This window comes from Macaca fascicularis, chromosome 8 (genome assembly GCF_037993035.2).
Source record: "Macaca fascicularis isolate 582-1 chromosome 8, T2T-MFA8v1.1".
NCBI classification, from domain to species: Eukaryota; Metazoa; Chordata; class Mammalia; order Primates; family Cercopithecidae; genus Macaca; species Macaca fascicularis.
The window spans coordinates 122418599-122439755 of NC_088382.1; the positions used below are offsets into that span (position 1 = coordinate 122418599).

At 34.9% G+C, this 21157-nt stretch overlaps 1 protein-coding gene across 5 annotated transcripts in view; it reads right to left on the reverse strand.

Moving 5' to 3' along the window:
* CSMD3 (CUB and Sushi multiple domains 3) overlaps positions 1–21157 on the reverse strand; it is a 1225248-nt gene that overhangs the window by 585728 nt on the left and 618363 nt on the right. For all 5 annotated transcript variants that reach the window (XM_045398613.2, XM_045398612.2, XM_045398610.2 and 2 more), the window contains one exon: positions 12322–12425. In XM_045398613.2, coding sequence (XP_045254548.2) covers positions 12322–12425 — 104 coding nt within the window. The remainder of the gene's footprint in view (positions 1–12321; positions 12426–21157) is intronic.

Genomic DNA, 21157 nt, shown 5'->3' on the forward strand with positions numbered 1-21157 from the left:
CTATATGGCGAATTTAGCAAGAATATGATGTCCAATTACAGTGCTTTATTGCTAAGTAATTTTATTGGTCATAACTTTGTAATGAATATTTCCTTGGAGCTAAAGCCTCAAGGTGAAAAGATATCACACATTTCAATTATTTTTAAGTTAGCAAATTACAAAAAATATGCTTTATACTTCATAAAATGAAATTTGTGTAATTATTATTTTTTAAAGCTTTGTAACTGATGTATTTTTTGCAGGAGTATTTTAGCTATTGAATATGTTATGACTCTATGAACTTTTTTTTATGGAATAGAATAAGTAATTTGATTTTATCTTTTAGAACCTAAATACTGAAACAAAATGAAACACAAAAAGTCATATATTTACAATACTTAATACTTTGACTGAATTAGAAAATGTTAGAATGTTCCGTAGCTTGTCAAATATATATCAAAGTGATACATTATGTGCTTATTAAAATAATTAGAACATAATAATTGAATATAGGCTGAAGTTATCTTCTAATAAAAGACTTTTAAATATTTTGATATGAGATGGCTTCTTCTTTTGGCTATGTGTTCTCACTTTCAGCTATTCAATCTTTTTAAATCGATTTACTTGTAAAATAATTTTGGTGCCAAAATTAACTCTCTAGCACATGAATTAAACTTAAAAAGCAAAAAGGAGTTCACAGATAAGTAAAGAGATTGCTGAATAAAATGTCTAAATGAAAACTAGCTTTAACTGTTAGAAAAGCATCATTTAAAACACATTTCCTTCAACTGAGGTTTTAAAATACATTTTTGAAAATTTGCCATGCCATGTATTTAGTACTGTTTTGAAATGTGGGTAAGATGGGCCTCTTCTCTGATTCTTTCTCTGTAGAAAGCCCTGCTCTCACCTTTCTCCAGTTTAACTCTTTTTCAGGAATGTGCCTGCCTGGCTGAAATCTGTGTCCCTCCTCCATCACCCTTTGAGACCCTACAGTTGTTTCCAGACAACGACATGATAAATACAGAAACTTGGTGTTACCTTTCAAAATTTCTCGAGCAATTTGAAAGAGTAATTTTATGTCAGGTGAATTTCATCATGAAAAATAATGAGATTGTATTTATTATATTTTATTTCTTTTTTTCTATAAACTTATTATAAAAGTATCAGTTCAAGAAAAATCAGAAATAAAAATCAAATCTATTTTACTGTTTGTTTGTGAAGCACTGTTCTAGAACACACAGGTATGTGGTACCCTGGAATTCCCTGTTACTAGGACCTGCATAGGCCTTTTTTCCAGGTCCATATCCCACAACTTGAACACACACCTCACCTGTGCATCTCTAGGTGCAATGAGAGGCTGTTTGCAGGGTGAGTGGACAGTTTGAACATGCAGGCTAGGTTGACATGGGTTGTGATGAATGGAGTTGAAATTGAGAGGAGAGGGTGGACAATTGGCCTCTGGGGCTGGCAGATAGACTTTCCAATGCCTCCACATTCCAGCAGAGAAATCATACAAGTCTTAAAATTCAGGTTCACTCAAATTTATGTCAACTTCTTTGGTGAATATAAATCCAGGTAATTCTGCTATCACAGAGTCTTACAGTTCAAAGAAACTTTTGATTCAACTCCAAGTCTGTAAAATCTCATTATTTTTTATGGCTGCATAGTATTCCATGGTGTATACGTACCACATTTTCTTTACCCAGTCTATTGTTGATGGGCATTTGGGTTGGTTCCATGTCTTTGCCATTGTAAATAGTGCTTCAGTAAACACATATGTGCATGTTCCTTTTAGCCAGTCAGCCAGTCCTACTAAAACATCTGTAGGAGGTGGGCCCAAGTCAAGTTCTGTCATATTTATCCCTACTTGAGGAAAAGATAGTTACATTTTCAGAGAAGTATAATTTTGTTTCTGAGGGAGAACAGCAAGTTTGAGAAACACATTTTCTGATGATGAATGGAAGAATATAGAACAAAATTAGGAATCACAGATTTTTAAAAATTAATATAATTTCTTAGAGTGAGGACACTGTATATGATGAAGTACTTATAATTTGATAGACTACACAAACTAATTACAATATGACAACAGTCATGTGGGAATATAAAAAAATGTAACACTGTTTTCTTTAATTTTCCTAAGAGCAGAAGAAGAAAACTCAGCTATTTCCATTTGACTGTTCACTTGGGATGTAAGGGCATGTCCCATCAACATAGTTCTTTTTTCTGGTTTTATGCTGTCTAGCTAATTTTGGCATCACCTTCTTCAAAAAATTAGTTGCAGTCTTATTTCACTTACTTAATTATCCACTCCCTCTAGCCTCATCTGCTACTTGATCTCAATTATTTATTATAGAATTAAATTCATTTTAAAACATTTTCATTCCTGCTCTCCAATGTAAAAGGAAAGAAGGGTATCATCGTACTTAATAAAGAGAACATTTAGAAGTCTGACAAAACCAATAATAAAAAATATAGTAGATTATTTGAGGCACTTGACATCAAATGAGAATGGATTAAACCCTATGAGAAGTAGGCATGAACAAAGTGAAAGGTTTGGTATGCTTACACAGAAGTGTCATTTGATTAAGAAAGAGCTCAATTGTTAATTAATTACTATATTTAAAATACATAGGTGTTTTCCTTTCACTGCCTAAAAATTGTATAGTAAGGACCAGTGCCTCTTTTTGAGTTTTACAAAAACGTAATACACATAATTACAAAAAGGGCTAAATCTGAATTTGTCTGTGTGCCTGCTAGTCTCATAGTTTTATGATTGTTTAAAGATAATTGATTTTTTAAAGAATTTTCCTAGCTTTCTCACACTCTCACTAAAGGGCAAATTTGCATCCATTGAATGAACAGCCTAAAAGGTATTGGTTGTGGAATGAGGCATGAGGCCTTTTTGTTATTATTATTTATTTATTTATTTTACTTTAAGTTCAGGATACAAGTACAGAACTTGTAGGTTTGCTACATAGGTATACATGTGCCATGGTGGTTGATGCACCTATCAAGCCATCATCTAGGTTTTAAGCCCCACATGCATTAGCTATTTGTCCTAATGCTCTTCCCTCTTCCTCCACTCACCACCACCCCAACTAGCTCTGGTGTGTGTTGTTCTCCTCCCTGTGTCCATGTTGTTCAATTCCCACTTATGAGTGAGAACATGCAGTGTTTGGATTTCTGCTTCTTTCTTAGTTTGTTGAAGATGATGGCTTCCAGCTTCATCCATGTACCCATAAAGGATATGATCTCATTCCTTTTTTATGGCTGCATAGTATTCCATGGTGTATATGTAGCATATTTTCTTTATCCAGTCTATCATTGATGGGCATTTGGGTTGGTTCCGTGTCTTTACCATTGCAAACAGTGCTTCAATAAACATATGTGTGCATGTACCTTTATAGTAGAATGATTTATATTCCTTTGGGTATATACCCAGTAATGGGATTGCTGGGTCAAATGGTATTTCTTGTTCTAGATTCTTGAGGAATCACCACACTGTCTTCCACAGTTGTTGAACTAATTTACATTCTCACCAGCAATGTAAAATCATTCCTGTTTCTCCAAGCTTTCCAGTATCTATTGTTTCTTGAATTTTTAATAATTGCCATTCTGACTGGTGTGAGATAATATCTCATTGTGGTTTTGATTTGTATTTCTATAATGATCAAAGATGTTGAGTTTTTTTTTTTTTTTTTTTTTTTCATGTTTGTTGGCCACAAAAATGTCTTCTTTTGAGAAGTGTCTGTTCATGTCCTTTGCTCACTTTTTGATGGGGTTGTTTGCTGTTTTCTTGTAAACTTTTTTAAGTTCCTTGTAGATTCTCATTATTAGACCTTTGTCAGATGGGTAGATTGCAAAAATGTTTTCCCATTCTGTAGGTTGCCTGTTCCCTTTGATGATAGTTTATTTTGCTGTGCAAAAGCTCTTTAGTTAATTTAGATCCCATTTGTCAATTTTGGCTTTTGTTGAAATTGCTTTGGGTATTTTTGTCATGAAGTCTTTGCCCATGCCTATGTCCTGAATGGTATTGCCCTGGCTTTCTTCTAGAGTTGTTATGGTTTTGGGTTTTACATTTAAGTCTTTAATCCACCTTGAGTTAATTTTTGTACAGGGAGTAAGGAAAGGGTCCAGTTTCAGTTTTCTGCATATGGCTAGCCAGTTTTCCTAGCACCATTCATGGAATAGGAAACCCTTTCTCCGTTGCTTGTTTCTGTTAGGTTTGTTGAAGATCAGATGGTTGTAGATGTGTAGTGTTATTTTTGATATCTCTGTTCTGTTCCATTGGTCTATTTGACTGTTTTTGTACCAGTGCCATGCTGTTTTGTTTACTGTAGCCTTGTAGTATAGTTTGAGGTCAGTACCATGATGCCTCCACCTTTGTTCTTTTTTCTTAGGATTGTCTTGGCTATATAGGCTCTTCTTTGGTTCCGTATTACATTTAAATTAGTTTTTTTTTTTTTTTTTTTTATAATTCCTTGATGAATGTCAATGGTTTTGATGGGGAGAGCACTGAATCTATAAATTACTTTGGGTAGTATGGCCATTTTCACAATATTGATTCTTCCTATCCATGAGCATGGAATCTTTTTCCATTTGTTTATGTCCTTTCTTATTTTCTTGTGCAGTGGTTTGTAGTTCTCCTTGAAGAGGTCCTTCACATCCCTTGTAAGTTGTATTCCTAAGTATTTTACTCTCTTTGTAGCCATTGTAACTGGGAGTTCACTCATCATTTGGCTGTCTGCTTGTCTATTGTCAGAGTATAGGAATTTTTGTGACTTTCGTACATGCTTCTGTATCCTGAGAGTTTGCTGAAGGTGTTTACCAGCTTAAGAAGTTTTGGGGCTGAGAAAATGGGATTTTCTGAATATAGAATCATGTCATCTGCAGAGACAATTTGACTTACTCTCTTTATTTCTTTCTCTTTATTTCCTCTCTTTATTTCCTTCTCTTCCACCATCCTATATTGAATAGGAGCGGTGAAAAAGGGCATCCTTGTCTTGTGCCAGTTTTCAAAGGGAATGATTCCAGCTTTTGCCCATTCAGTACAACATTGGCTGTGGGTTTATCATAAATAACTCTTATCATTTTGAGATATGTTCCATTAATACCTAGTTTATTGAGAGTTTTTAACATGAAGGGGTGTCAAATTTTATTGAAGGCCTTTTCTGCATCTATTAAGATAATCATGTGGTTTTTGTCATTGGTTCTCTTTTGTGATGGATTACATTTATTAATTTGCATATGATAAACCAGCCTTGTATCCAAGGATGAAGCCAACTTGATTGTGTGGGATAAGTTTTTGATGTGATGCTGGATTCAGTTTGTCACTATTTTATTGATAATTTTTGCATTGATGTTCATAAGGGATATTGGCTTGAAGTTTTCGGTTTTTTTGTTGTGTCTTTGCCACGTTTTGGTATCAGGATGATGCTGGCTTTATAAAATGAGTTAGGCAGGAGTCTCTCCATTTCAGCTCCTTGGAAGAGTTTCGGAAGGAATGATACCAGCTCCTCTTTGTACCTGTGGTAGAATTCGGCTGTGAATCCATCTGGTCCTGACCTCTTTTTCGTTGGTACTCTATTAATTATTGCCTCAATTTCAGAACTTGTTATTGGTCTATTCAGGGATTTGACTTCTTACTGGTTTAGTCTTGGGAGAGTGTATGTGTCCAGGAATTTTTCCATTTCTTCTAGATTTTCTATTTTATTTGCATATAGGTGTTTATAGTATTCTCAGATGGTGGTTTGTATTTCTGTGGTAGTTTGTATTTCATTTTTTATTGTGTCTATTTGATTATTCCCTCTTTCCTTCTTTATTAGTCTAGCTAGTGCTCTATTTTGTTACTTTAAAAAAAACAACTTCTGGATTCATTGATTTTTTAAAGGATTTTTCATGTCTTTATCTCCTCCACTACTGTTTTGATCTTAGTTATTTCTTGTCTTCTGCTACTTTTTGAATTTGCTTGCTCTTGCTCCTCTATTTCTTTTAATTGTGATATTAGGGTGTCAATTTTAGATCTTTCTAGCTTTCTTATGTGGGCATTTACTGCTATACATTTCCCTCTTAACACTGCTTTAGCTGTGTCCCAGAGATTCTGGTATGTTGTTTCTTTATTCTCATTGGTTTCACAGAACTTCTTGATTTCTTCCTTAATGTCATTATCTACCCAGGAGTCATTCAGGAGTGGGTTGCTCAGTTTCCATGTAGTTGTGTGATTATGAGTGAGTTTCTTAATCCCAAGTTCTAATCTGATTGCACTTTGGTCTGAGAGACTGTTATGATTTCAGTTCTTTTGCATTTGCTGAGTAGTGTTTTACTTGAAATTATGTGGTCAATTTTAGAATAAATGCCATGTGGCACAGAGAAGAATATATATTCTGTTGATTTAGAGTGGAGAGTTCTGTAGATGTCTATTAGGTCCACTTGATCCATAGATCAATTCCAAGTTTTGAATATCCTCGTTAATTTTCTCTCTTGCTGATATGTCTAAATATATTGATAGTAGGGTGTTAAAGTCTTCCACTATTATTGTGTGGGAGTCTAAGTCCCTTTGTAGGTCTCTAAGAATTTGTTGTATGAATCTGGGTGCTCCTGTATCAGGTGCATATATAAGTAGGATAGTTAGCTCCTCATGTTGAATTGATCCCTTTACTATTATGTAATGCCCAGCTTTGTCTTTTTTTATCTTTGTTGGTTTAAAGTCTGTTTTGTCAGAAACTAGGACTGCAACCCCTGCTTTTTTTTTTTTTTTTTTTTTTTTTTTTTTTTTTTTGCTTTCCATTTGCTTGGTAAAGTTTCCTCCATCCCTTTATTTTGAACCCATTTGTATCTTTGCACATGAGATGGGGCTCCTGAATACAGCACTCTGTTGGTGCTTGACTCTTTATCCAATTTGCCAGTCTTTGTCTTTTAATTGGGGTATTTAGTCCATTTACATTTAAGGTTAGTATTGTTACATGTGAATTTGATCCTGTGATCATGACGCTATCTGGTTATTTTGGACACTAACTGTTGCAGTTTCTTCATAGTGTCATTTGGTCTTCATATTTTGGTGTGTTTTTGCAGTGGCTGGTACTTGTTTTTTCTTTCTATATTGAGTGTTTCCATCAGGAGCTCTTGCAAGGCAGGCATGATGGTGACAAAATCCCTCAGCATTTTCTCATCTTGAAAAGGTTTTATTTCTCCTTTGCTAATGAAGCTTAGTTTGACTGGAAATAAAATTCTGAGCTGAAAATTCTTTTCTTTAAGAATGTTGAATATTGGGCCCCACTCTCTTCTGGCTTGCAGGGTTTCTGCTGAGAGAACCACTGTTAGTCAGATGGATTTCCCTTTGTAGGTGACCTGACCTTTCTCCCTGGCTGCCCTTAACATTTTTTCTTTTATTTCAACCTTGGAGAATCTGATGATTATGTGTCTTGGAGTTGATCTTCTTATGGAGTATCTTAGTGGTGTTCTCTGTATTTCCTGAATTTGAATGGTGGGCTGCCTTGCTAGGTTGGGGAAGCTCTCCTGGATAATATCCTGAAGTGTGTTTTCCAAGTTGGTTCCATTCTAACCATCTCTTTCCCATACTCCAATCAATCATAGGTTCAGTCTTTTGACACAGTTCCATATTTCTCAGAGATTTTGTTCATTCCTTTTCATTCTTTTTTATTTAATCTTGTCTGAATGCCTTATTTCAACAAGATGGTCTTCAAACTCTGATATCCTTTCTTCCACTTGGTCAATTTGGCTATTGATACCTGTGTATGATTCACAAAGTTCTCCTGCTCTGTTTTTCAACTTCATCGGGTCATTTATGTTTCTCTCTATACTGGTTATTCCAGTTAGCAGCTCCTATAACCTTTTATCAAGGTTCTTATCTTCTTTGCATTGGGTTAGAACATGCTCCTTTAGCTCAGCAATTTGTTATTACTCAACATCTGAAGACTACTTCTGTCAATTCCTCCATCTCATCCTCTGTCCAGTTCTGTGCCCTTGCTGGAGATGCATTGCAATCATTTGGAAGAGCGGAGACACTCTGGCCTTTTGGATTTTCATCTTTCTGTTGTCATTGTTAATTTTTTCTCATGTTCCTGAGTTTGTCTAGTTTCTATCATTGAGGCTGCTGACCCTCAGATGGGGTTTTTGTGGGAACTTTTTTGTTGTTGTTGATGCTGCTGTTGTTCCTTTCTGTTTGTTTGCTTTTCTTTCAATGGTCAGGTCCCTCTTCTGTAAGACTGCTGCAGTTTGCTAGGGGTTCACTTCAGGCCCTAATCATCTGGTTCACTCCTGCATCTGGAGATGTCACTTGAGGAGGCTAGAGAACAGCAAAGATAGGTTCCTGTTCCTTCCTCTGGGATCTCTGACCTCGAGGGCCACTGACCTGATGCCAGTAGAAACATTCCTGAATAGGGTGTCTGAGAACTGTTGGAGGTTCTCATCCAGTTGGGTGGCATGGGGAGCAGGTCCTGTTTAATGGAGCACTTTGACTGTCCCTTGGTGGAAGGGGTGTGCTTTGCTGAAAGGAAAACCACTCGCCTGGTCTGCCTGGATTGCTCATAACTAGCAGGAGGAAAAACTAAGTCTGCTGGTCCCTGGAGACTGCGGCCACCCCTCCCACTAGGGACTCAGGCCCAGGGAGATCAGAGTTCTGTCCCTGAGCCCCTGGCTGGAGTTCTTGGAGTTCCTGCAGGGAGGCCCAACCCAGTGGGGTAGGATGGGTCAGGTTCCGGCCTGAAGAGACACTCTGGCCACAGTCTGCCACAGCTGGTATGTTGGGCTATGGTGGATACCTCTTGAGACCAAGCCATCCAGTTTTTCCAGCTCCAACAGGGGAAAAGCATGGCCTGGAGCTATAGAGATTGCTGCCACCCTTCCCCTGCCCTGGGAGTTTAGTGTGTTAGGCAGCTATCAGTCCCAGTGTTGGCTGCCAACCCTCTCCCAAGAAGCCCAAATGACTTAGATATCAGGCAGCCACAGCTGAGGTGCTGGCCACCCCTTCCCCTGGGAGCTCGGCAGGCTTAAGCAGATTCTAGATAAGTGGCTATTGAGAATCTGTGTGGCTCTCTTGTTGGGATCCTAGGTCCTGGTGGCGTGTGCTCATGACTGAGATCATCCGATCTGTGGGTTGCACAGTTCCGTGGAAAAAACATGGTTTCTCAGGCTGGGCAGCACACTCACCACCTCCCTTGGCTGTGGAATGGGGGCTCCCCTGCCCCATGTGGCTTTCAGGTAGGCTGCTGCACCACACTGCTCTTCCTTCCTCTCCTTGGATTATGTCAGTTGCCTAGTCAGTTCTGATGACAGAACCTGGATATCTCGATTGTCAGTGCAGGATTTGTACACTGTTGTGGTTCTTTTCAATGGGAGCCTCCAATTGCTGCTACTTCTAGTTGGCCATATTGGCCCTGCCTCAAAGCCTTAATTTTTAATCCTGACTGAAGATGCAGTTCTCATTGGAAACTTTAAATTGGATGGTGTAGGAACAACCATTTGGATACTTGGTATTCTTTTGAAAAATAATATCTAACAGTGATTCCATATTATTTATACAATGATTTTCTGTCCAAAAAGAATATCAGCTGGTATATCAGAATTCATGATTGTCTTCAGAATTTTTCTAACATTGAAACAGGGTGAAAAATATGGTACAAACACACATTTATTTTTTTAACATTAGAGATTGTACAGACCACTGCTTAATCCCAATAAATGTACTCTTTTTATATTTAAACCATTCTAATGGTTGAGCATTTAAGATAATTTTGACATCTTTCTTCTGTGTTTTACTGGATTACTATAACAATAATTTATATATATATATATATATATATATATATATATATAGTTTCCACCTATAATTGTGTGATACTAATTAGCTCAAATAGCTTTTTTTAAAAGAAAGCAGCAATAGGAAGACATAGCATCTATGATCTTGGATGTCAGTTGGAGAAGATGATTTCTAATATTTTATCCAAGGCTGAGATATGAAGTTTTTTGTGGCAGATATATGATAAAAGCTTCTTAAAAATATTTTTTTTAGTCAATTGACTAGCCAGCCTGCTTTTTCTTGTCCATGTTTTTAAAAATCTGAACCTAAAATCCAGTTTTCTGTCTTAAACAGAAAAAGGAAAAGATGTCCCATCAAATGCATGTTTTACAATTTTATTTCTGAAGTGCATATGATGGGAGCTATCAAGCATGTAGAGAGAAACATCTGCAATGTGTGGGGATTAGTCACCAAATTTACTATATATTATTGATATCCAAGAAACTTCAATGTTTATGAGTGTCAGGTAAAGAAACAAACATATTTACTTGGAAAACAATGGATAAATTGATAGAGAAGGCAATCCACATTTTGTCTTATATCAGGTGTTGCATAATTAAATAGGTACAGGCCCAGGCAGGAAAGCAAAGGACCTTAGAAGTTCGAGTGGAAAATGATAGAGGGATGAGTGGCCACAAAGATTCTATGCCCTCTCTAAAGGAGGCAGAAGACAGTCCCAGCCAATTTTTGCTACGTGACTATGAAGATCTAGTGTCACCAGTTTTACAAGAAACCATAAATTGAAATTTTTATATGTAATTTTCAGTTCCTTAAAACTCTGTATTTGACAAACAATAACAGGAAAAAAAGCATAGCTAATCATCAGAGCAGTTCTGTTTCTGCCAATTTATATATATACAATTTTACAGTATATTGCATGTAAAATATATGCAATTTTATATTAAAATGAAATCTAATCTGTCAGGTATAAAACTACAATAAAATTTAGTAGGAACTGTTGATTATTTCTGGAAAATGTCAGTGTGGTGATATTCCTAACAGGCTCAACACGTTGCTCAGGTGCAAGAAAAGTGCTGATCATTTTCAAGAGAGGAAGTATTAAGAATGAAGTTACAAAAATGTAAGCAACATAATTGATATAGTTTGGATTTGTGTCCTCACCCAAATCTCATGTCAAATTGGAGATGGGACCTAGTGGGAGGTGACTGGATCATGGGGGGTGGATTTCTCCCATGCTGTTCTCATGATAGTAAGTGAGTTCTCACAAGATCTGATGGTCTTAAAGTGTGTGGGACTTCCCCCTTTTCTTTCTCTCTCTCTCTCTCCCCTGCCACCATGTGAAGAAGGTCCTGGCTTCCCCTTTGCTTTCCGCCATGATTGTAAGTTTCCCGAGGCCTCCCAGTCATGCTTCCTGTTAAGCCTGTGGAACTGAAAGTAAATTAAATGTCTTTTCTTCATAAATAACCCAGTCTCAGGTAGTTCTTTAAAGCAATGTGAAAACGAACTAATAACTGAACATGTAAAGCATGTAAAATGCTGGCCCATTTGTCCATCACACCTTAGGAAACACAAAATGGAACTGTAGTAGGCCAGAGATAGACAAGTAAATCATGTTGATCAATGATATCCGTGTTGCAGACAGGGGAGAGAGGTTGAAGTTGAGGTCAAGGGTGCATGAAGAAAGGTGAGTAAGTTTTGTATTTGCTTTGTTTTCTAGAAAAATAAGACTAAAGAGCAGTAATATTGGGGTCTATAATATACTATGTGTGGTTATGAGGTTAACCCCTGGTTTATTACAGGATTCTGGTTTATTACAGGATTCTGGAATAATAGTTCTAGGAGGCCTTCTTTTAAAATTAAAAAGAAAATAAAAAGAAGAGGGAGAAGAGAATGAAAAGGAAAAGAAAAAAAGGAAAAAAAAATTAGCTTACCTTTAGTCAATGTATACAGTAAGAAATACACAAACCCACACAATAAGGGCATTACCACTAGTAGCTGTCTATGCTGATACTAATTTTTTTAACATTTATATCAGTTGTTCTCAAACTTTGATGTGCATAAGGATCATGCAGGGAGTCTGTTAAAATATAGATTGATAAATTCACATCCTGGAGATGCTGATTCACTAAGTTTGGCTTGAGGGCCTAAAATTCTACATTTTCAAATGTGCACCAAGTATTTGTGATGCATTTGTGATGCAAAAAGACTCTATTTTGAGAAGCATCAGGTTAGATGAGCAAGCCCTCACCAGACATCAAATCTGTTGACACCTTAATCTGGTACTTCTTAGCAGCAAGAACTATAAGAAATACATTTTTATTGTTTATAAGTCACCCAGTTTACTGCATTTTGTTAGAGAAGCCCAATTGAACTGAGCCAAAGTGCCTTAAATCTCACTGAAGAAGCACTAACAGATTCTATGAAAGTTACTAATAATAACTAAGTTACTGTTCATCTTCTGCCTGTAGTAGTGGGAGCGATCAATGTAAAACAATAATTTGAAAGTAAAATTTTATTAGTACTCGATAGGCTAAGGCAAAAATGAAACATTGGGAACTTACACTTGGAGCACGGTCCTAGGATCTCCAACTTCACCCCCATCACCAATTGTCAAGGTATCATAGCCAATCTCCAGATCAAATTCTTCAAAATTTATCTGGATAACCTAGTAGTAAACAGAAACATACACCTTCCTTAAATATATTGTATTATGTAATAGAAACAACAGAAAAAGCAATAACAGAAAAGCATTCTTTGTCTCTCCACACACACACACACACACACACACACACACACACACACACACACACACACAAGCAGTTTTATATATATATATATATATACATATATATATACACATATATATATATAACTGTATTGTATTTTTCTGCATTAAATGTTCAATGAAATTTCATGGTTTCTGCTTATAGAATACTCTTATTTGAAGAATGATTAAAGCAAATCTACTCTAAGAAGGCTTTATAAAAAGTATATGTAGGTGGAGAGTGGTTTTCCACACATTTGCATGTATATTTTATAAAGTTAACGTGCAGAAACAGAGTGTGCTATTTCCATTAAGTAGTAAAGCTTACAATTTGTTAGAGCTAAACTTGAATCTAGATTGCCAGAATGGTATCAAGTTTATTTTTATGTATCCTTTGGTAACAGAATTCCTCAAATATATTAAAATGAGTGGCAAAACTGGGAACACAATACTTTGAGAGGCACACTACACCATGGTATGTAATTCAGCATTATTTCTTACTAAAATATACTCATATATTCATATATTGCTTATATAGCTATGCAAAAATTCAAATTTAATTAAATTGCAATTTTAAAAATAGCTAAAATATTGAAAAGATGTAATTAAGAATCAGTACAGAAAGAAATTACATAAAATTACATAGTGTCCTACATATAGTCATGTTTTGAGCAAAAAATAATTTATAATAAATTATTGTTCATCACCTGATAAAATGAATGCCTGAGGTTACCACATTATGAGAGAATAAATGAAGAAGATATTTCTTTAGTAATATTTATAACTATTTTCTACTTTGTTATTATAAAAATAATTAAAAATAAAGGAATTTATATCCTGAGTTATTTTGCTGTATAACAATTTTTGACTATACATATTTCTTGTTTTATAAAATATTCTAGTATTTGCATTGACTAAAGTAATTGTTTTGTCCAAATTTAAATATAGCATGTGAATGAAAACTTTGACCTATACATTTTAAATGATCATAATCTCTTTTTTTTTTTTTTTTTTTTGAGACAGAGTCTCGCTGTGTTGCCCAGGCTGGAATACAGTGGTGCGATCTCGGTTCACTGCAAGCTCTGCCTCCCAGGTTCACGCCATTCTCCTGCCTCAGCCTCTAGAGTAGCTGGGACTATAGGCAGCCACCATGCCTGGCTAATTTTTTTGTATTTTTTAGTAGAGATGGAGTTTCACCATGTTAGCCATGGTCTCGATCTCCTGACCTCGTGATCCACCTGCCTCGGCATCCCAAAGTGCTGGGATTACAGGCGTGAGCCACCGTGCCCAGCCTACATGATCACAATTTTTAAAATATGTGTATTTGTTCCACGTATAGTTAAATATAAATACTTTCCATTGATAATTACCTGTCAATATAGATTTACATTGTTTCCCATTTTCTTTTCTTTTCTTTTTTTTTTTTTTTTTGTGGCTACTATAAGCAACATGGTCATAAGCAAAATTAAACATCTTTTGGTTCACATTTTGAAGTATGTCTCTAGGCAGTATACTTGCTAGGTAATAACAGCAAAAATTCATTTTATAACCTAGTCCCATATGGTTTTCCAAAATTGTTTTACCAATTCAAATGTTCACATTTGCGTACATTGAATGTATTTATTCCTACAACTCTAGTAGGTGTAAAAGTGTTTTTTGTTGTTTTGTTTTTTGTGTGTGTGTGTGTGTGTTTTTCTTATTACTAATTGAGTTGCATATCTTTTTATATGTTTATATATCATTCATATTTCCTTTTCTGTGACACAACTATTTGTGTTTTGGCATCTTTTTTCCTCAGACCACTTGTCTCCTTGTTATTGATTGCAAGAATTCTTTATATTGGTGATTCCAAAAGCATTCCATTACAGCACACTTTAAAAACAATAATATTTGTAATACACAAAGGTGAACAGATGAAGCTGCTTATAATGGAAATTTTATTTTTATTTTTTGCCCAGGACCTTCTGTTCCATAGAGGGAGTTAAATCAATATCTTAGTTCTACCTGTGGCTAACTCATAGTACACCATTGGACCTGGCTCACTAGTTGAGATCAGCTTTATATATTATGGGTACTAATTCCTTACATAATATGTGTTGCAATAGCTTCAAGTTCACAGCTTCCTTGTTAGATTATTTGATACAAAAAGTTATTAATTTTACCAGAGTAAGACTTACTTATCTACTCATAAAATAGTAGATAAACAAATCCTACTCTGGTAAAAATTATTAATATTAATGACACAAGCTCATACAGATGTATCTTCATATCTTTTATCTTTTGTGAATTGACTTTTATAGAAACTGCAAAGTAGGACTGTATTGGAGGCAGAATTCTAAGATGTCTTCCAATATTCTAATCCCCTGGTGTAGATAACCTATATGATACCCTCCCCTTCAGTGCGGGCAAGATCTATGAAGATGATGGATTATCAATCCTATGATTAGCTTATATTATATGGAAAAGGTGAAGGAATATTACAGATGTGTAATTAAGGTCTCTAATCAGTTGACTTTAAGTTCATCAAAACGGAGATTATTCTGAGTGGGCCTGACTAATTCAGGGGATTCCCTTTAAAAGAAGGTCTAGAAGTAAGAGATCAAAAAACAAGCTAACAAAAAATCAGAAGAGATGCTCTCCTGTTGGACTTGAAGATACAAACTGCCATGCTGTGGAAAGGCACGTTTGACATGGAGCAGTGGTGCCCTTTACAAGGTGAGGGCCTAAGTCCTGCAACCACAATAATTGAATTCTGCCAACAAGTGAGCCTGGAAGAAGCCCTACAGTTTCAAATGAGATCCCATTCCGGACCAACGCTTTGATTTCACCCTGGTACAACCTTGAAAAGAAGACCCAGATATCCATGCCTAGACTCTTTTCCTGTGGAAACTGTGAGATAACAAATTTACGTTGTTTCATGTTGCTAATTTTGGGTAATTTTTTACACAGCAATATAAGTTAGCACAGTATTCCTTTCATTTTTCCCTCCAATATGAACACCCAGTTGTCTCAGTACTTTTTATTTAATAAAAAGCCCTTCTTTCTCCAATGATCAGCAAACTCTAATATATATAACTATTCTATATGTAAGTATATTGGATTTTGGATTATGGATCTTGTTCTCTTGGTAAGTTTGTATGTACCCAAACTACCACAAATTGGCTTATTATTATTATTACTATAAGATAAGACTGTATCTTATAAGTCAGATACTCCACAAACTTAATCCTTTTGTTCTTTGGGAGTATTTTGACTACTCTTGGACCATTTGTCTTTCACATATCAACTTGTAAAATTCTTCAGAAATTTATTTGGGCTTTCTATTGGAATTGCAGTGAATCTATAACTGATTTGTTGAGAACTGACATCTTAAGGTATTGAATCTCCCTACACACAAGTCTGACTTATCTCTTCATTTATGTAGATCTCTAAATATCTTTTAATAATGTTTTTTAAAATATATTACATGTTGAAAATGCTTTTTGCTATTGAAAGTGGTATTTATCTTTATATTTGGAACTTTTTTGGTATATAGAAATGAAATTTATTTTTTTGTCTATTGATCTAACTAGGCACTGGATAAAGCATCCATATTATTTAAAAACATTTGTAAATTATTTTTAGTTTCTTACATAGCAAGCATGTCTTCTGTAAATAATATTTTAGGTTCTTCTTTTACAAATTATGTAATTTTAAAATCTTAACTTTCTTGTATATCTGGTAAAATGTTTACTAGAACAGATGACAACTGGCCTCATTAAATTGTACCTCATTCAAGAGGGAATGCCTCCAATATATATGGTTGTATGTCTGTGTGTGTATGTGTGTGTGTGTCTGTATGTTTGTTTGCATGGTATTTATTCATAGTTTTACACATTTCTTTTGTTTTCTTGTGAACTAATAATGACATGAACATTACTATGTTTCTTATATTTCAGAGAGAGTAACTCTCAAAGTACCTCATCTGTCATCCTGCCAAAAGGATAAATCCCATAATCTTCATCACCCCAAACTATTTCACAGTAGATCTATGAGTGAACTATAATTAAAATTAGAGAATGTCTCCTTTCATATGACTTAAAAGTCTAATAGGCTGGTGGATACAAATTAAGTGTCTAATAAATGACTGCCTGATTGATTGCTAGTTCTATGCCAAACTCTTGATATCCATTATTGTATAATCATGTCCTAAAGACTTTGGACACCCATAGAATGGTAGACCTTATTTTGCCGAAATTGTAACTGAGACTCTTGCATGTATATATGCAACAATGAGAGCTCTATCTCACTTTAAATTAAGTGATGAATTAATTACTAACTAATCCATATACTTTTGGATAAGCACTTAACCACTGAGCTGTCATTGAATTTTTAGACACTTGTAATTCTTGAACAGTTTCAATTACACACAATTACTGAGAAGCTAGAATATTCTGATTGAATTTTTATAATACATTCATTTTAGTTTGATTCATTTATGCTTATTTTTAACATTATTATTGAAATAGTTCACAGAAGTAAAACTTGTACATTAAAAAAATTTAAAATTACCTTTGCCTTATTTGAAGCCATTAATATAAGTAAGGCATTACAGTAAAACCTCAACATAGCATATTGAGATATGGTTAAAAGAAAAATACCTTTAATAGAATGTATAAATAAAACTTAGGAAAACAAAAACAAATTGACAAGAAAACTTGTTCATGCTATAATGTAATAAGTAGCATCAGTAGTCTGATGTAAAATTTTCCTTCTTTATTGATACTTTAATAATATGAAAGTGACCAAATAGACATTTCCACCCATTTATTTTTGTATAATATAGAAAAGTTAATATAAAAAAATCAACAAATAGTCATCAGTATAATAGGAATGCTTCTTCTACATGTTTATTTGGTAGTAGGGCAGAAACATTTAGTAAGAAAATAGGAAAAATATTATGCATTTACTGTAAAAAGAATGCCATACATTTTGCCTGCTTTACTTCTTCCTAATCATTTGTGGAGTAAATAAACAAAAACATAAATTGCATTTAGCACATAGGACTAATGAAAAAAAAAACTGTAATAATAAAATATGCTCTTAAAGTATTTAAATAATGTATAATTGTCTTTATTTTTTTTAAACCAAGTAAGTCACTCTCTTGATTTCCATTGTGGAATGGTGATTCTAACTGGATTGTTTAGTGTTGCTTATTGAGGTTGGAATTAAACTATTTAATCTACTAATGAAGTCAATTAAAAATAACATAATGCTTTTTAACACTGACTTTCCAGAAGTAAAAAATCCATAGATAGCATTAAATATTAAATACTTGGTAGATCAATTTCTCATAAGGCTCAATACATAGGTTTTTACAGGATATTTTGTTAAAACTGGTACAGAAGCTATGTCTCATAATCTTCATTCTGTGAATCTTGCACTGATAATTTAATACCATAACTTCTACATTGTCATTATTTCTGAAGCCATGTGGAATTCCCACTTAATACCCATTAACATGAATTTTTTAAATGGAATATATTTATATTACATAAAACAGTGGTCTCAGAATTATAAATGCATTCTTTTATTTTGACCCTAAAAGTCTATGTTGTGTACATCTATACATTATTCTGGCTGCCCAGCACCTGAATATCCTCCTTTCGTCTGGGAAATTAGGAATCTTGGTAGGAAGTACAGCATACCTCCCAATATGGTCAGATCCTAGACTCCCCATTATTCATTGTATCCAGTGTACAGGTATGATAACTAAGATTCCCTTATCAATCAGATACACATCTTAAGTGTATAAATAAGGAAACAAAGATTGGATTCTGGCAAAGATTGTCAAAAGCAGCAGAAACATACAGTTTCAGGGGCAACAGTGGTTGTAATATGTAGTGGCACTGAAATTCTAGAGCACAGCAGTCTTGTCCAACAGGTAAAAATGAATCCTCCCAGGAGTCAGAGCCAGAAGCTGTGGAGCACTATGACAAGGTAAATAGATTCTATTACATTCCAAGCTTTTCTAGGAACTCATTCCATTTCTAGAGAAGTCAATGTTCACTAGTCTTATCCAGAAGGATATGATATTGTTCTATGACCCAGTAACCATTGTATAGCTTCAATTCTCTCTTCTTCTGAATGGGAGTTCTTAGGGAAGTTACCCTGTTTGTTTTCTACACTTTTATATTGGATTTGGCCTTTTAGCCACAGGTCTTTAGACAGTGAGGAATTACCTGTAGATATAATGGAGAAGCTAGTGTATCACTTAGGGATTCTGGACATATCTTTGCATGTAGTAAATGGCTGAAATTTTAGGTTTTCTCTATTAATGCAGATAGAAAATATGTTTTATGTAAGTATTTTTTCCAAAGTGAATGTGGGAGAAGAAAGATGGGTCTGGAGAGGTATTTGATAACCAAAGGGGAAAATGTGGCAGATGCTATTGATTGCTTACCCAACAGCCACCTTCCTTATTTGCCCTTGACTTTTCTTCTCAACAGGACATATATTTTGTTCCCGTGTATCATTTTCTGTACATCCTAATGCTCAGGGACTGCTCATCCAATTCTGAGTCTCCTGAGATGGGTCCTAATCACTCTATGTCCCATTCCATTTGTCAGTGATTAGATTATACATATTTGACCTAATTCTGGCCACTGGAAGATGATTAGCAATTTGCGGAGGAGCTTTTGCAAAATGATTTCTTGGTTTTCAAAAAGTACAAAAAATCAGTCTGCTTTGAGGTAATTCTATCTGAATGTATTGAGCTATTACAGCCATCTCACAATACGTAGTTTGAAGACAAAGCCAAACTACATATTGAGATGTCCAGAACCTAGGAATGGTGTTTTTCTGTGTGTGGGGGGCTTGCATGCTTCTGGTCAGTATGCTTTTTAAATATTGCATTTTCTTATTATTTAAGTCATTTGACTTGAGGTTTCCCATATGTAAATTGAAGACATTCCAATGAATACATGGTTTTAATAACTTCTCAGTTTAAAGGAATGTTTTGCCCAAGTAATTTTCCCATGTTTATTTGGCTACTGGTGATGAAACTAAACTTCAGGTTTGCTTGACGATAGTGATTATCTGCTTAAACATCACCCTATTCTACGTTAACAAAGTTCTGAAATTTAGAAAATACTTTCTGTGTATCCCAAATACCTCATACCATGTTGTTATCATAATATAGTTCATAAATATGTTCTTTGATGTCTGGCATATGCCTCATGTATTAAATAGTGATGGCAGGGAGAGACAATTTCTGAAAGCTAACAATTAATAAATATTACATAAATTCCTTGGGAAAAATATAGAAAGTGTCTATTGATATAAGTTATTTTGTGTTCTATGGTAAAGTCTGTATTTTTTAATTCAAAATAATTCTGGAAGCTGAAGAAATTTCACAATATTAGTCATTTTTAATTTACATAATTAGTACAACATTCAAATTAGCCTTTGATGATGTTTAACCAAACAAATTAATGATGCTTTAACTAATGTCAATACCAATACCAAGCTATACTCATTAGTGAGACAGGATGATATAGATAAGTCCATGGGAAAAGCCTGGGATTATAGCCCCATTTCTCTCAAAAAATGTTATATTGCCTTGAGCAATTCTGTAACATATACAAAATAGTGTTTATAATTCATATTTTAAGGTTGAAATATGTATTACATGTGTCTGTTGGCTGTATGAATGTCTTCTTTTGAGAAATGTCTGTTCATATCCTTTGCCCACTTTTTGATGGGGTTGTTTGTTTTTTTCTTGTAAATTTGTTTGAGTTCTTTGTAGGTTCTGGATATTAGCCCTTTGTCAGATGTGTAGATTGCAAAACTTTTCTCCCATTCTGTAGGTTGCCTGTTCACTCTGATGGTAGTTTCTTTTGCTGTGCAGAAGCTCTTTAGTTTAATTAGATCCCATTTGTCAATTTTGGCTTTTGCTGCTGTTGCTTTTGGTGTTTTAGACCCAAATGTCCATCAGTGACAGATTGGATTAAGAAAATGTGGCACATATACACCATGGAATACTATGCAGCCATAGAAAAAGATGAGTTTGTGTCCTTTGTAGGGACATGGATGCAGCTGGAAACCATCATTCTTAGCAAACTATCACAAGAACAGAAAACCAAACACCGCATGTTCTCACTCATAGGTGGGAACTGAACAATGAGATCACTTGGACTCAGGAAGGGGAACATCACACACCGGGGCCTATCATGCGGAGGGGGGAGGGGGGAGGGATTGCACTGGAAGTTATACCTGATGTAAATGACGAGTTGATGGGTGCAGCACACCAACATGGCACAAGTATACATATGTAACAAACCTGCACGTTATGCACATGTACCCTACAACTTAAAGTATAATAATAATAAATTAATTAAAAAAAAAAAGAAATATGTATTACAATAAGCAAAGATTATAAAATAATACATAGGATGCTTGTAGGGCCTCATAAATGGTAGTTGTTATTAGCTATGTCAATTATCTTAAAATAGGTGTTCACATCTGTTCACAATGAATCTTGAGGATAAAGTTCTTTTATCAGCAATCCCATTTGATTCCAAGATAAGAGTTTTTCCCCCAGACTCTATGCTGCTAAAAATTTACCTTTTCTGGGAGCAGCTTTTCTCCGTTAT